At 38.0% G+C, this 17,174-nt stretch overlaps 2 protein-coding genes across 4 annotated transcripts; one reads left to right on the top strand and one right to left on the bottom strand.

Annotated features, from left to right (window-relative positions):
• Positions 1–207: 207 nt before the first annotated feature.
• naa50 (N(alpha)-acetyltransferase 50, NatE catalytic subunit) lies at positions 208–5,481 on the bottom strand. 2 transcript variants are annotated; one of them, XM_015395323.1, is made up of 5 exons: positions 5,294–5,481; positions 3,979–4,115; positions 2,142–2,261; positions 1,979–2,045; positions 208–1,544 (listed from the first exon to the last, which is right to left on the bottom strand). In XM_015395323.1, exons 1-5 carry the CDS (start codon positions 5,299–5,301, stop codon positions 1,367–1,369), a joined length of 510 nt encoding a protein of 169 aa, XP_015250809.1. In that variant the 5' UTR covers positions 5,302–5,481; the 3' UTR covers positions 208–1,366. The 2 variants fall into 2 exon arrangements, with proteins under 2 accessions (XP_015250809.1, XP_015250810.1); XM_015395324.1 differs by having other exon boundaries at positions 3,979–4,112; positions 5,294–5,475.
• An 833-nt stretch (positions 5,482–6,314) lies between these two features.
• atp6v1a (ATPase, H+ transporting, lysosomal 70kDa, V1 subunit A) lies at positions 6,315–16,638 on the top strand. 2 transcript variants are annotated; one of them, XM_015395303.1, is made up of 15 exons: positions 6,315–6,450; positions 9,198–9,296; positions 10,513–10,641; positions 10,786–11,000; positions 11,073–11,210; positions 11,297–11,448; positions 11,536–11,698; positions 11,786–11,894; positions 13,217–13,339; positions 13,911–14,025; positions 15,075–15,138; positions 15,235–15,438; positions 15,522–15,616; positions 15,739–15,910; positions 16,024–16,638. In XM_015395303.1, exons 2-15 carry the CDS (start codon positions 9,215–9,217, stop codon positions 16,114–16,116), a joined length of 1,854 nt encoding a protein of 617 aa, XP_015250789.1. In that variant the 5' UTR covers positions 6,315–6,450; positions 9,198–9,214; the 3' UTR covers positions 16,117–16,638. The 2 variants fall into 2 exon arrangements, with proteins under 2 accessions (XP_015250789.1, XP_015250790.1); XM_015395304.1 differs by lacking the exon at positions 6,315–6,450 and adding an exon at positions 8,775–8,790.
• The last annotated feature ends 536 nt before the right edge of the window (positions 16,639–17,174 follow it).

Raw genomic sequence — 17,174 nt, 5'->3', positions numbered from 1 at the left:
AATATTTAAAACCATAACATTTCTTTCCACTTTAATATGAATTACTGTTGGTTTATGCAATGTGTTTACATGTTTTGTGTTAGTGTGACAGCTAAACATGTAAAAATGTAAGCAGTATATATGCTTTTGGTCTTACCTTTAGATTATTGTGAGTTGAAACTTATTTCAACAGCAGCTGAAATCAACCAAACCCAGACAACCTTTACTGCAAATAGTAATTCCTTTATTTAGATGTTAAAAAGTCTTACAATATAGAGCTCCAGAAAAGATAAAATTCTTCAAAGAAAGCAAAAACATGCGTATACTACAGTAGAGAGAACAACTCTCATTGCATGCAGAGGGGTCAGAGCTTCTTCTGGGTTAAACCGTCAGAACGGCATGAAAACCTCATATGGGTGCAATAACAAAAGCTTCCTGATGAAGTTATTTGAAAGGTCGCTACATAGGGAGCTAAAGGTGATTAAGAAATGAATACTTACCCACCTTAAGCAAATTATTCTCAAATTAAATCAATTTAAGCCAATCAATCTATATCAATACACCCCCTAAATATTCATGTCAGATTCCTGAACCACTTCAATACTGCAACTTCTCCTTCAGTTCCCCCACACACAAGATATTTCTCTCTGTTAATCGTAAACCCAGGGGAACCTCTGAACCGTTTGCCGTGTAAGACTGAAAAATAAAAATAACATTTCAGGGGAGTTAAATTAAAAAGAGGTTCTCTGGAAATTAAGAGTGGTGCCAACAAATTCGACCACAACCAAACTTTTCAGACTCCGTCGTGTCAGTACCGTGGGAAAACATTTCTGCTTCTCCCATTTGGACGCATCGACAAACTGGTCTCTCCAACTTCCCAGAAAGAAAAAAGTCTTGTCTGTTCAATGGATCAGCTCCAGCTAACACTCCAAATTCACCAGCCAAGGGGCATGGTCTTTCAAACTGCTTCCTTTTCCTCCAAAATATAGATATGTCCCCATAAGGTTTGGTCACCGCATAACAAACAACTCTAAAACAAATGGTAAGGTTTGAAAACAGAACACCAACCACCTCACCACACTCTCCCCGTCTGTTCAATGCAAGCTTTTTCACCTTGACAAACCAATTCGTTGGGTACAGAGCTTTCTGCCATTTTTCATATAACCAAATGTAATAAAGGGAACAATAAAATATGCAGAAGAAAAAAAAAAACTTTGCAAAATAAATGCAGCATTTTTTTTATACTGGAAAACTGTTTTGTCTTTCTAGCGTCCTTTTGAAGAAACTGATGAATGTGTTGACCTTGGGCATCTGTCACAGTTCTGTTTCTGTGTGGATGGGCACATGTGCTTCTCTTCCCCCCCCTCAAAAAAAAAGCTGTGTGCCCCTACTCTACTTTCTGAAGCTCTCCACTGGGTGGCGCACATGGGCTGCGCAGACTCTTCTGCAACACATGGGCATCTGCAGGTTCTATCCTCTTGTAGTAATTCTTTTTTGTCTCGATAATCTCAAAGCCAAACTTCTGGTAAAAGTCGATAGCTGACTCGTTACTGATCTGCACATGACTGTAGAATGAGAAAAAAGCCATTAGATCATTTGAAGGAACAGGCATAAAGATAAGTTCAATAAAGTTCTTTTCTATTTTATAAGGATGTAGATTTACATCCCTGCTAAAAAGCAAACATTCTGACTCTGACTGTTCTTTTTAACCTACAAACTACATGACATTTTAGGATATCAGTTGCTTAAAGCATAAAAACTAAAAAGTTTTAAGAAATGCATAATATGTACTTCTTACACCTTAACGCTTGTAAGCAATTGACAATGTCTGCAACTGAAAAATCTAATTTGATCCTAAGACTGACTCACTTATATGAAAAGTAATAAATAAACAAACCAACAACAACAAAATAATATACATTTAAATCACCTTTTTGAAAATCGTCTTTCAAAACTAACATGTCATACATTAAAAACAACTATTCCTGTAGACACTCACAGGTAAATGTTGTCAAAAGTGCCATCCTTCTCACATATGTTTAGCACATGGTTCAGCATCTTTGTACCTAACATATATTTAAAAAACAAAAGTTTAAACTCACATAAAATACAGAGAAAATCAAATAGTACCACATTATTTACATACGAATGGAGCAGCTTACCGATTCCAAGTCTACGGTAGGGTGCTAGACAACCCAGTGTCATGATATACAGCCTCTTCTGGTTCTGAGAGTGATCCACTCTGCAGCACACAGCCCCCACTGCAATGTCATTGAAGTATGCTGCAAGACAAAATTACCTAGTTAACTTTACATCTTCACAATGTTTACTGAATCTTAGGCAGTAGACAGTACAGAATCACGCTAAAGGCAGCTGACTGGACATATCCAGAAGAGGTAGTCTTTACAAGGGGCAACCGAGGTCATTGCTAAAAAGCTGGTTGTTCACCAAGTGCTGTATCCAAAATTTTTATAGGAAGAAGAGTGGAAGGAAAAGGTGTGGTAATAGAAGAAATACACCAATGTCAAGGGTTGCCACAACCTTAATAGGATCTTCAAGCAAAATCTGCAAATATTTTTTTAGGGCTGCGTCATGAGGAGTGGACTGAAGCTGAAGTCAAGATGAGGAACCCTGCATATGGAAAAAAGTACTCTACCAGATATGGGGAGAAAAATAACTGGTATGTTGTTCAATGATCCACACGTCTGTTCAAAACAAACTCAATTCTGTTGTTCATTTGGTTCGCACAGTCTGGAGGAAGAGAATCAACATGTTTGAAGTCAAAAGTGAAATTTGAGGGACATAAAAGAAGATTTCAATTTCAGGCAAAATTTTAGAGTTGTTCACTTTTCCAAAGGTACTCTAAGCCAATTCATTGACAATTGTGTTACTGAGGCAAGGCAAGGCAAATTTATTTGTGTAGCACAATTCAGTACAAAGACAATGCCAAGTGCTTTACTTGATTAAAATATAGGAAAATAAAACAGAATCAATGCAAGTAGGAAAAAATAAAATTAAATAAAAAATGCAGACACAAAAAAGAACATTAAAAACATTTGGACTAAGGAAAAATAAAAAAAGTTGAACTAATGATGTTTCAGTTGAACTTTTTAACTAGAACAGTCGAAGGCAATCCTAAACAAATGTGTTTTTAGTCTTGATTTAAAGGAACTGAGGCTTTCCGCACTTTTACAGTTTTCTGGAAGTTTGTTCCAGATAAGTGGAGCATAGGAACTAAATGCTGCTTCTCCATGTTTAGTTCTGGTTCTAGATATGCAGAGCATTTTACATGATCTTTAGTTCACTATCATTCAATTTACAAGAAATAAAAGCTTGAAACACTTATAGTGGTATAGTGGAGGATTTTCGTGAATTTTTTTAAATGATGCACTGCTCCACTTGAAAGAAAGAAATGCAAATACACAACCCTGTACCTGCTCCCAAGATGGAACGCTGATTAAACAGCTGTGTGAAGCTGACACCCCACCTATGTCAAAAAAATCTGCTTCACGCAGCTCTATTAAACACAAGCAAGAACATTAAGGAGCCCATTTCTTCTTGTGCATGCTCAGTTTAAAAGTTGCTGTTTGCATCACTCATACAAGCTTACTTTCCAAAAGAAGATTTGCAATTTTTCCACTATGTCAGACTCCCCACCGGTAAGTGAAAATGGGAACGAGGATGAAGGACGGCCTTGCATAAATATATCACCAAAGCGAATGACAATTAGGAGGACCACTTATTTAGATGATCCACTCGGAAATAAAAGATCGTCCTCTATACCTTTATGATCCAAAATGCTTATTCAGTAACAGATACATTTAATTAGCTGTTCAAGTGCATGGCAAAAACATTTATTTTAAGAATTCTTTACTCCTTTTATATAAGTTTTCTTTTTCATGGCACAGTCCCTTGAAGTTTTATTTTTCTTTAGTTTATTATTTATGTATGTCAATTTCGTTTAGATGCTATTAGCAAAAGCATTAAAACTCATCTTACCTAGCTTTGCAAGCTCTCCAACCTCCAGTACATCTTTGTAAAATTTGTCGTTGTAGCTGACAGGGAAGATGACTTGATTCAGACGTTTCAGCTGCTTAATGTTGTGAGGCGTAACATCCCCCAGCTCGATCCGGCTACTGGAACAAGAGCAAAACGGTTAAATAGCTGACAAGAGGGGCACCAATGTAGTAGGATTGTGTCTTACTTTGCTTTTCAGACCAACTCTGCAAGAGATACATTTACAAAAAGATGATTCAGCTCAGCTCATTTCATAATTGTGAGTACCTATGATTTTCTAAGAACCATACACCTAGCAGGTGTATAATGAATTATAAAATACGAATAGAATTTTTTTTTTTGAGAATTTTATTTAAAACTCTTAAAGAAAGGAACAGCACACTGAGCTGCTGCTTTATGCGATGTCAACAGAAGCACATGTGGAATGGAGCTTTGGGTTTTAACTTCATTTACAACTAAACTGCAAGATAAGACATTGCAGATGACAAATTCCATCTTAATTGAGGTTAAATTGTTTAATGAGAAACATCTATGAAGAGTTAAAATCAAACTTGTTAGATTTATTTTAAGAGTAGGGGACCCTGAACTCTCTGCTTTATCTCTGTCAGAGTTCTTGTGTAGTATTTATAGGACCTCTGGACATCTAGAAAGGGCTCCTGATCACGTGTGTTATTCACAGGAATGTACAGTAAAAAAAAAAGTTATACTCTTCAGAGTCTAGCGTTATTTCTCCTTAAATTATATAAGATCTTGGCCACAAATAACACAATGAATGGCTATAAATAAAAACTTCATACCGCAGTTACTTTGACAGATCAAGTTACACTTAGAAAGCTGAAGTTGACCTAACATACCGACAAGTTTCAACTAAAATACGCAGACTATGTACACACATTTTTCATTATTTAGTTTCTGATTTGACAGAATACGTTATGAATTTTCCATAATACTTAGAAATCATCCAATAATCAAGCACTGCCTTTTTAGCTTAGCTCTGTTTTTGAAGCTTTACTGACTCAGCCTCCCACTAGTAGCACTAACTGGTTAGCTTAGCATGTTAGCAATGCAAGTGAACCGAAAAGCGGCTTAAGATAAAAGAAAAAACACGACAAAAAATGTTTCATTAACTCTACAGTTGCCCATGTCCCCCACATTATAGACCTGAACAGAATCATTTTATCAGTTTGCTTCGTCGGTCCCCATGCCCGCCTCCCTTTTAAAGAAAAAAAAAAAACAGGCATGAAAAACTTTGGTCGTGCTAAGCTACATATTCGTGGCTCAAAAAGCTTGGACTCACCCTTTCATTTTACACAAATAATATCCCTGTTTGAGATTAGCCTTGACGTAATGGTTGCTTAGGAGTAAATATGAAGAAATTGAAATGATACAGGGACAGGAATGCCTCCCGTTCTACCCTCCACATGTAGCGACGGTTGCCGTTAGCTTAGCCGCCACACGCTAGCACGGCAGCCTGTCAACCCTGAACCCATGGCGTCACCACGGGCTGTATGCCCTGAGTAATGTCTGTTAGGCTGATCCTTACTGAATAACATGTTACAATGAAACGGCGATAAACGAGGCTGTATAATACAGATATTAGCTAAAAGTGACTTGGGTGAAATATTAAACCTAGAGTTAGTATTTTTTTTTTTGTTAAAGAGGTCCAACCAAAACAAGCCTACAAGTCCAAAACCAGGGTAAAGGCAAGATTTACAGGAATCAAGACACACAAAAAGGGAATATTAAAATATTTTATGTAACATTTAAAATAAAAAGGAAAACTTAGTTAAGTATTTCAATGTCAAAATCGAGACTTTTAAGATCCCACATTTCTATTGTGGATTTCAAAATTAGAAATAGAAATGAATTTATAGCATACTTTTTGGATCGATTTTGTACGCCTTAGTTATATTTTTGAAACTCGTTATTCTGACTTTGAAAATTCTAATTATAATGTATGATGTGAAACCATTTGAAGAAATTAGCATTTGCCCTTTAAAACGTAACCTATTGGTTTTCCGTTCATGACCGAGCCAGCTAGATGATCCAGCTCATTAAATGAACTATCGTAGTCAGCTTCTAAATAATGGAGTACAGTTTTGTCTCGGTAATTTTTGTTGTTTTTCAAAACATTATGTATGGTAACTGTAGCGTCAGAAAGGTACAAAATAAAAGACAAATGTGAGACAAAATGTACGTAAATTTGTGAAGATATCAAGATTCCATGTGAATTGAGCCAAACATTCTGAATCCTAAAAAATATACGAAATTCCCACCGTTGGTACAGGGGGTGGATCCAAAATGGCGATAGTTACCAGGGCCTTGCAGTAAAAAAAAAAAAAAACGAACGACGAGTGAATGAAGTCAGCTGACCTCCGCTTGCTGTCACTCACCGCACTAGCGAGCTTCTCTCCTTTGAGGCAAGACACTAAAAATCCTCTTCACGACCGGACGGTAAATATATTTATATTTATCTTCATTTCCTTGGGTTCGTCATTCAAAACAGAAAATGTTTCGGTGCGCGAGGCATTAAAATAAAACCGCCTAGCTGTATCGAAAAAACGGTAGAGGCAGCATTTTTTTAAAACCAGGCCTAAAGAGGCATCCTGCTATTATTTTATATGAAACTGAATTATGGTTACAGACCTGCTTAAATGGGCTTTTCTGTTTAAATAAATTTCATATATCCTTATATTTGATTTCTCAACCGGATTTCAGACTCCTTGTACTTGAGATACATCTAGATAGTTTATCATTTTGATTCAAAACCTGCCTGGCTGCTAAAGTCTGGATTAAATCTCATATTTAAGCTAGAAACACATCATCAGACAGTCACTGCTCTTTTTTTAGGTATTAAAACTGCTTCTGTTTACATATGGGCTAGCTTAAAACATTTACTTGCTTTTGAAGTTAACATTAGCACGTAAAATGTTCTGGGTGACCATATCACATATATGTAACATATGAGGCTAGTCCTTTGACTTCTGCATAAGAAAAAAACATAAAACAACAAACTAAATTGATCTCTATTTGATGAACAAGAGGTTTCCTATGTAAAATCAGACATTGGGACACTTTCTCCCTCTTTTTTTCAATCAGTTCTTATCCATCTTCTGTGGATCAGCTGCTGTCAGGTGGTAAAGCTTCCCCAGAGTTTCCACACAGCCTAAATTGTTGACTTCCCAGTTTAGTCTTTTTGCTCATTTTCCACTTCCTAAAAAGAGTGTGGAAAGGCAGTCATGTGCCAGAGTCATATGACCAAGTAGAGGTTAAAGTCTCAGTTCTTAGATCATGCACCTAAGGTTAGGAGAAAATAGTTTTATTTTGAAGTGTCGTATTACAATTCACATCATATTTATAAAATTGGTGAGGTGAGCAGTAAGCTGCTGTAGAAAGCTTATTATGAAGTCTGTGCCATTGCTTAAAAGGGCTTTAAACACAGACATTTGACTTTATCATATGCCCTATAGTGATAATAAAGTTTAGCTACAAAGTGAATTTGAGTTTGAAAAATATTTTTTCAGAAGCAAGACCAAACCATAAGCAATGATCAAACTTGGGTTATAATGTACTCATATATAGAGTTTTCAGCCACATGTTCTGGCTTGGATCCTCTTTTTCCTTCTTTGGGACTGCTTTAGTTCTTCATCTAAAAGTTAAATTTGAATTCCTCAAAGATTCCTGACATTTCTGTCGGCAGCACATTAGTGATCCAAATGTCCTTTCCAACTCATCCCATCCAACTTGGGTGGCCTCAGGTAGCTAATTTTTTATGTTTATTGAGTCAGTTTAAGATGATTGAAGCTTTGTGACATGGTGGAAGTAACCAGGATGGGTACGCCATAGTCAGAAAGGGGGAAAAAAACATGGTCAGCAATATTGGGTTTACTGAGTTTTTATTGATGAGTATTTAGTACTAAGTTGTGCCAACAAAACTTCCCCCACGCCAGTATGATTGTTAAACTCACTTCTGCGTTCTGAGCCGACTGTAGTAACACCGTCTGTGGTCAAGCCATCTGCTTGTTCTCATCTGACAACCTTTTATTTTATTTACTCCATTCCTTTATAAACTAAAGATAAGGTTTTGTGTGAAAGTTAGCATTTTGCTAAACTGGTACCATCAATAATCAGTCAAAATCATTTAAATCCCCTTTCTTTTCTCTTTTGATGTTCAATTTGAATTACATCTAGCCTAGATATCTAAAAGCATTGATCTGATTTCATGTAGTTTTTTTTTTTTTTTATTGTGTGTGTGGAATATTGCTGTCACCATTGCAATGGTGTTTTTTATTTATGTTTGTATCTTCTTTTTGTGCTTTAGAAATTTTTTTGGGTTGAGAAAAAAAACAGATCAGATGATAGAATAGAAAAAACTGATCAAATGACAGAATACGGTATGTTTACGCAGTTTTGTTTTAATTGAAGCAGATGCTGTAGTGATAGTTGAAAAGACAGAAGTTCGTCAAATTGTACACTAAGAGATCTTTTAACATCTAGACTGACTCTGACACGTATCCGTAGATTTATCCAGGTATATTCACTTCCATTTACACAAAATTCCCTTGACTAATACCTCTATATTTATTTTTTTGGAGGCAGTTTGATTTAGACTGAAATATATCAGAGAAGCAGCGTCTCCCTAGCTTTGATTCTTGCAGTTCTCCTGTTGGTCTGTTGGGGGCGCTGCTTCACTCATTCCCAGATGGTTAGGAGCAGCCAGGCGTAAGCAGGAAGAGAGATGTGTACATCAGTAAGAAGGGCATAAAAGGACACAAGGGGAACAAGAAATAGCGGGTGCCTAAAGCTGCATTATCTTTATTATGTTTACCTTATTTAAGAAGAACTAATTAAAACATTGGGTTCTTTTTAAGCTGCTTTTTTTTAAGTTAACAGTGGAGTCGGCTGCATTGGGGGATGGGTTTGTCACGACCGCTGACAGCTTGGGCTGCTGCTGCCTGAGCTGAACAGTTTGTGCAGCAAAGGATTTAACCACAAATGTTTTGCTATATTTGTTTAGGAAATTTTTATTCTCAGTGAATATATATGTATTTGGTCTTTTGAAAGCTGATTTATTCAGATGAATGGTGACATTAAAGGAGAAATATTCAGTATCTGTTTTAGTTTTTGTTGAATTAATTGAAATAAACAAATTAGTCATTGCATCTCAAATGTGTTCTTTTTTTCTTTCTTTTTCTGGTCAGGATACTAACCAGTGAAGATGGACTTGTCCAAGCTGCCCAGAATCAGGGATGAGGAGCGAGAGAGCCAGTTTGGATATGTTCATGGCGTCTCTGGACCAGGTGGGCCACCACGAGCCTACATATTCACACCTGACTTTATCAACATAAAATTTCAAATTAAACACTTCTTATTTGTTTTCATATACTACAAAAAATTTTCATATAAATAATTAATTTTTTCTTAACATTATTCAGTTCAGTTTATTTATATTCAAAACACGTTATCTCGAGCCACTTTATACAGAGACAATTCAACCAGATCATACAGTGAAATTAAAGTCTTCTATTTAAGGAAAAATAAGTGCGTTTTTTTCTTAATTTGAGGAGGTAAGTGAAACACTTTACCTATGGAACAGGAAAATTTACACTTAAAATAAGAAGAAAAAAAAACAATAGCATTGTCTTATTTCAAGTGCAAAAAACTAATACCATTGTCAAACCATCTTCTTTACCTACACAAATTAAGGGTAAATGCACTTAATTTAAGAATTTTATACTTATTTATTGGTTGTTTTTGCCTCTGTTGGTCCAGATCAGTTAAATTGAATGGAAACCATACATGGACATCAAAGTCTTGCTATATAACAGATGAGACTTATTACTTGGTAGCTCTGACTGCATGTTCCTGGTCTCACTGTTGGAAGCCCCTACCAGATGTAGCCCATAAAATGCTAACAGTGTTTCCCACAGGGCCTGGGGAAAACCTTAACTCAACCTTATGATTTTCTTTCCATCATTCTTCTGTTAAGGCCACATTTTAAAGAGAGTAACCAACTGTTGTTGAGTAAAGTTTTCACACCTAAACTTTTGACCTCTGCAGCTCCTCCAGAGTTATTGTGAGCTGCTTCTCAGATTAATGCTCTTTGACCCTGAAAAAGTTGCTTAGTTTAGTTGCAGCTATTAGATCTTAATCAAACTGTGCAAGATCTGTCTCTTTGTCGGATATACAGTTGACTTAGCACAATTACTCAAAGAAAACCATTGAGGCTCCATTTCTTACTCATCCTAACCTGCTCTTATTTTAATTTTTTTTTGACTGTTTGAATTCATATTTAAAAAAAAATTGCATCAGAGTAAATTCATGAAACAAGCCAACCTCTGACATGTTTTGTTTTTGTCTTTCAATCAACTTTGGTTCTTCAATAATGCCATGTCATACTTCTAAAATACAGTTTAGACTCTTTAGACTTATTTTTTTTTGTAAGGAGGTAATTTAATATATATTTCATATAAAGATGTGATTTCATCGTAATTCTTTTTTTACAATTTTCCCCAGTGGTGACAGCCACGGCCATGGCAGGAGCAGCCATGTATGAGCTTGTCCGTGTTGGTCACTGTGAGCTGGTGGGGGAGATCATCAGGCTGGAGGGAGACATGGCCACCATCCAGGTCTATGAGGAGACGTGTATCCTTATATTTTACAGGCATCCATCTATTCTAGGGATATCAGAATGTCACAGCTATTTTAGTTTGGTTTAAATAGATTAGCTCTTTTTGGAGACGACCACTCTTTGTCATTCTCGGTGGGTTTTCCTGAGCGTGAATTCAGCCGGTGTTTCAGTGGGAGACCCCGTACTGCGGACAGGAAAGCCTCTCTCTGTCGAGTTGGGTCCAGGGATCATGGGGTCGATCTTTGATGGTATCCAGCGACCTTTAAAAGACATCAATGACATGACAAAAAGCATCTATATCCCCAGAGGAGTCAACATAGGTGCCCTCAACCGAGACCTGAAATGGGAGTTTTCCCCAAGCAAGAGCCTGCGGGTAAAGATTCTTCCGCATGTTCTTCAGCTAAGGCATCTGTGCTGTATTGATCTGCCATTTTGTTATAATTAGGTCGGCAGTCATATCACAGGAGGAGACATCTATGGAATGGTCTATGAGAACTCCCTCATTAAGCACAAAATAATGCTCCCCCCGAAGAACAGAGGCACAGTGACCTATGTGGCTCCACCTGGAAGCTATGACATCTCTGTAAGTTGGGCGCATCCAGTCCTAAGGGAGTTTTCACCAAGCATCCGTGGAGCTAAGCTATTCAAACTACTTTCTCGCTGTCTTAGGATGTGGTGATGGAGCTGGAGTTCGAGGGCGTGAAGGAGAAGTTTACCATGGTGCAGGTGTGGCCTGTCAGACAGGTAAGACCTGTCACAGAGAAGCTGCCTGCAAATCACCCACTGCTGACCGGACAGAGGGTACTGGACGCCCTTTTCCCGTAAGCTTCACATCCTCTCTCAGAGCTTTCCTTTTCAGATGTTTGGAAAAGATTCTCTTAACCCTTTTCCATTTTTTTTGTGTTAAGATGTGTGCAAGGAGGAACCACAGCCATCCCAGGAGCCTTCGGCTGTGGAAAGACCGTCATCTCGCAGTCGCTGTCCAAGTATTCTAACAGCGACGTCATCATCTACGTAGGCTGCGGGGAGCGTGGTAACGAGATGTCAGAAGTACTGCGAGACTTCCCAGAGGTGAGCTCAGGGGTTTTATCGTGTGTCAGTTTTTAAAGCAAGTAAAAGTAAAGCTGGATGTAACTGACGGCGCTGACCTGTCACCAGCTAACGATGGAGGTGGATGGAAAGACGGAGAGCATCATGAAGAGAACAGCACTGGTTGCAAACACCTCCAACATGCCTGTAGCTGCCAGAGAGGCCTCCATTTACACAGGTGAAGCCAGAAATACCACTTAATCGTGAGAGTATTGATTTCCCTTTGAGCTCACTGGTCGCACTCCAACCATAAACCTCAGTGTATTTAATGTTATAGACTTACATGAAGCAGATTGCAGAGGGGATGGAAATACCTAAACCTTTGATTTATTTCTAATTAAAAATCTAATCGGGGATGGAAATACCTAAACCTTTGATTTATTTCTAATTAAAAATCTAAAGTCTGGCCTGCATTTATATTCAGCCTCTTTACTAGATCAAAGAACACAGCAGATGAGTTAGGGGCTTTAAACACCTCAAAGAGCGGATCTATGTTCATCATCTGAGAGTGATATAAATGTGGACTAACCGAGACATGGCTGTCCACCTCTGCAAACTGATTTAGGTAACCACTAAGATACCCATGATTATTTGATGCAAGAATTGCAATTATTTTTTGAAAGAAAGCCATCATACATTGATTTCAAAGTTTGTGTGTGTGGTGGTGCAGCATCATACTGTGGGAATGCTGTAACTTAGTGAGGATAGAGAAGCTAGTCACAGATAAAGTAACTATAGAGCAGAGGTCACGGATTAGCGGACCGCGGTCCAGATCCGGACCCAACTGCTGGCTAATCCAGACCCATCCTGATTTAAAACATTTATAAATTACTGTATGTTGTCTGACGACAGTGTCTAACCCTAAAATCCCACATTATCAGTCTCCGCTCTGCCCCGCTCCGTTGCAGACCTCCTGCGCAAAGCAAAGCCTATAGCCTCCGCTGTCCCTCCCGTCTTGCTCCGCTCCGACTTCCTCTAAGTACAAGGAGCGCATGGGCGACATTATTTTTAAATTCAGGAGCAAACATGCGGAAATGAACGCTTAATTTAAAATTAAATATAAAAAAAATTCTTTTTTTTTTCATTTAAAAATCCAATGTATAACATGGATGCATAAAAACCTCATTTTATTTCAGTGTTAAATTCTTTATAAATAACAGACTATAATTAAAAATGTGTCCAGACCTTTACTGGTTGATGATTTCCTTTATTCGGACCCCACTGATTTTTAATTGGTTACCCCTGCTATAGAGGAAGAGTGGAGATATTGTTCTTATTTGTCAAATGTTTAAAAAATATATAATTTATAGCTTTTTCCCTTTTGAAAATTTCATTCTAAGTTCTGTGACTCTCCATAAATATGGGAAATTTGATGGTTTTAACATGACAAATTTCAGGTAGTTGTAATACTTTTGCTTGACACTTTAAATACCAAGAACCCTAATCATTGACTTTTATGTTTATAGTTCTTTTGAGCTCAGAATACATTTGTTTCTGCAGGGATCACATTGTCTGAGTACTTCAGAGACATGGGATACAACGTGAGCATGATGGCCGACTCCACCTCACGTTGGGCCGAAGCTCTCAGGGAGATTTCAGGGCGTTTAGCAGAAATGCCTGCTGGTAAGTTTTATAGTAAAGAAAAGATCTTGCTCTGTTTATATAATGAGGCACAACATGCCTCACAATCCTTCTAAAGTCTAAATTCAGGGCAGCGTGCACAGAAGCAGACTGAAAATACAATAGACTCTGCAGATGATTAACTTATATTTGACTGACATCTTCTCTTCCCTTGTGTTTGAGAGCTATGTTTCTATTAAAATGTGTTCTAGTTTTTTAAACGAGAAGCACTAGCTAACAATTTTTGATGACATGAATCTCATCTTTCACTATTTCTCTGAATTTATGAAACTGTAAGTCTCACTTCCTCTCAGGGAAGATCTCAACTAAAGCCCAAGAATGCGTCCCTGTAGAATCTGCTGTATAAAAGCATCACAAGGGGAAGAACTTCAGCTGTTTCAGTTTTTGGTCTCATATTGTTACACAATTTTAATTCTGACGCCTCTTGCTTTCGATTTATGAACAATTAAACCAACTGAGCTGTGATGCAGACAATGCTCCTTTTTATAGATCTTTATTTGGATCTAAATAAGAAAAGAAAAGGAGGATGATAACCTACTTTTCCCATCCTCAGACAGTGGATACCCGGCCTACCTGGGCGCCCGACTCGCCTCCTTCTACGAGCGTGCAGGGAGAGTGAAGTGTCTGGGCAACCCTGAGAGGGAAGGCAGTGTCAGCATTGTTGGAGCGTGAGTACACCTTTGTGTCACTAGAGGGAGACACAGATTTCCTGCACATTGTGTTGGGATTTGAATCTGTCTGTTTAGGGAGGAAGAAAATATATTTGCATTTCCGCATCCAATTATCTAAATGTTGGATCCCGCCTTCCCTGGTCCTTCTTTATCTTCTCTGACACCTTGTTTTATTCCTTATGATCCATCTTATAGTCTTACCTCTGTCACAATTTTTGTCTTTGCTTCTTTACTTGTGTTTCTCCATCTTGCTGGTTCCTTTCTTCCTTTTGTTTTTTTTTGTTTTTTTTACTGTCTCGATCCAAATACCTTTTAAATTGTGTGATCTACCATCTTTTCCTAGCTTTCAGGGGGAGTTCAACAATAAAAACATGTCCAGGGTAGGAAAAGGAGGTTGGGATGGCTGTGCTTAATCCGAACAGGCATCAACCATGCACACATCATTAGATGATGGATGAGCATTTAAATAACGCTGGTCAAATTGGGGAAAAAAGCGTTCTGTAAAGGAAATACAAAAACCAAAATTTTAGAAATTCAGCTAATGACTGAAGCTCTCCTTTCTAAAAGTAAAAGAAGGTTTACCTTAGCGTGTGTCACAGATAATGTATTTGTGTTGAACCCTGTGAGGTGGGCTGTGCCTATACGTATTGTGGGAAATACACATATTCCCATGCACTGTCCTGCCTCCTCGTCCTGCTTTCCTTCTGTTGTGTCCTGCATCAATTCTCTCCTTCCTTGCATTCCCTTTCTTTCTGTCCTTTAATATTTTTTTAGTTTTTTTCTATTTTCTTTCTGTCTTGTTTTCTTTCATTAATTCCTTTCTCACAGTTTCTGTTTTGCTGTCTTCACCATCTGCTGTTCACATCCTACAAAATCAGTATGATTTTTTTTTTTCTTTATATTTTGCAGTACACATTAATGAGCTCTGGGAAGTTGAGAATTTTTCTTTAAGATATAAAATGTGTAGGAGACTTGGGGACATTTTTTTATGTAGATGGTGACTTGTTGAACATGGTTGTTGAATTAGCCTTCTGCTGTGTTCTCAGTGTATCGCCTCCTGGTGGTGACTTCTCCGATCCTGTTACTTCAGCCACTCTTGGTATTGTGCAGGTAAGCAAATATACTGTCATCCAGTTGTGGACCTATTAAAGGCAGCCCTTCTGTCAGATGTAAAGGCTTCAAGTGATTAACACATCCCCTCCTCAGGTGTTCTGGGGTCTGGATAAGAAGCTTGCTCAGAGGAAGCACTTCCCGTCTGTCAACTGGCTGATCAGCTACAGCAAATACACTCGCGCTCTGGACGAATACTACGACAAGCACTTCCCAGAGTTTGTGCCGCTGCGTACCAAAGCGAAGGAAATCCTGCAGGAGGAAGAAGACCTGGCTGAGATCGTACAGCTTGTTGGAAAGGTACCAAAATATATTTTGTATTTCACTTGTTGTGATGACTGATATAAATCAGCATGAATAAAAATGTAACTTCCCATTGATAGGCCTCATTGGCAGAAACCGATAAAATCACGCTGGAAGTGGCCAAACTGCTTAAAGATGACTTCCTGCAGCAGAACGGTTACACTCCATATGACAGGTACCGTAGCATCACAGCTTAAATAAAATTGCCACTGTTTTCGTATTTCTGTGATTTTAAAAATTTTCGATTTAATAACCTGAGCTGAATGTAGTTTAAGAAGCTTTTTCTGATGGCCTCAGGTTTTGCCCCTTCTACAAGACGGTGGGCATTCTGTCCAACACTATAGCTTTCTATGACATGGCCCGGCATGCGGTGGAGACCACAGCCCAGAGCGACAACAAGATCACCTGGGCCATGATCCGGGAGCACATGGGAGAGATCCTCTACAGGATTAGCTCTATGAAGTTCAAGGTGAATTTGGGTGAAAATTATCACTCTTGCATAAACTTAATTGAAAATGTTTGACTTTTAATTTATTTAATTTCAAAATGGCAGCGTTTAATGAAGTGTCTGTGTGTTTAAAGGACCCAGTTAAGGACGGTGAGGCCAAGATTAAAGCAGAATACGCACAGCTGCTGGAGGACATGCAGAACGGCTTCCGCACGTTGGAAGAATAGGCTCACACCTCTCCTGTCCGATCCCTCCAACTCTCGACTCCTCCACCTCTGAACACATTCCACCTCCGTGTTTTCCCAGACATCATGTGCTTTCCCCCCCGTGATCCTCTGTGGGTGAACGTGCAAGTGTGTGAGTGTGTGTGAAATTACTTGTGGAGGTAAAAAGAGAAAGATGTACTGTATTCATTATTCGTCGCCTCATATAGGCATACTCTGGATCCTCTGCATGGTCGCTGACTCTGTGTGCGTGTGTGTACATTTTTACGTTTACAGCCTCTCTGTGTTGCCGTGTTGCTTCTCCTGAATATTGCTCTGTTATTGTATTGAAATTAAGACCATCTGTACAGAAGAGTATTGAATATAAATTTAAGAAAATCAGTCTATTTATTGCCAGCATTATTTTTTATTGTTGTTTTTTTTTTTTTTTTTAAGTTTTTATGGTTGTGTTTCAGGCTGTGTAGTGCTGTGTACTTTACTGCGTGGAAGTCCAACTGTTTCATCATATTACTCAAAGAATTAAATCATTGCTGAAGGAAAAACAAGTTGAGTGCTTTGTTAAACCCCACTGAGTGTAATCAGCAGTGATGTCAAAAGTACACACATTTGTTACTTAAGTAGAAGTATTGAAACTGCTGTTTAAAAACACTCTGGTAAAAGTTGAAGTTTCAACTTGACCTCTTTACTCAAGTAAAAATGAAAAAGTATGTGTTTCAAAAACTACTTAATGTATAAAAGTATAAAGTAACCTTTAAAAAAAACAGCCAGATGCCACTATATGAATTGAAAGCTTAATTTTTCAACTATTTAGAAAAATTCTTTGAGATAAGGCCAAAGATGAGGGAGGTCTTATTGGTCTCCATCTCCTGATACGCTCTCGTCTGTGTCCGACCTTTCAGACATTTCGACATCTTTTTCTGAATCCGACATTGTAGCATGGCATAGACAATTCACGTTTGCAGTTTGAAAAACACATCTGCTTGCTTCTGATGATTTCCTTTATCAAACCAATGAGTGTTTGCGTTATATGACTCATCCAATTACCCTAGTTTTCACTAGAT

Source organism: Cyprinodon variegatus, unplaced genomic scaffold (genome assembly GCF_000732505.1).
Source record: "Cyprinodon variegatus isolate N-32 unplaced genomic scaffold, C_variegatus-1.0 Scaffold736, whole genome shotgun sequence".
Classification (NCBI taxonomy): Eukaryota; Metazoa; Chordata; class Actinopteri; order Cyprinodontiformes; family Cyprinodontidae; genus Cyprinodon; species Cyprinodon variegatus.
This window is presented reverse-complemented; position numbering and strand designations above follow the sequence as displayed.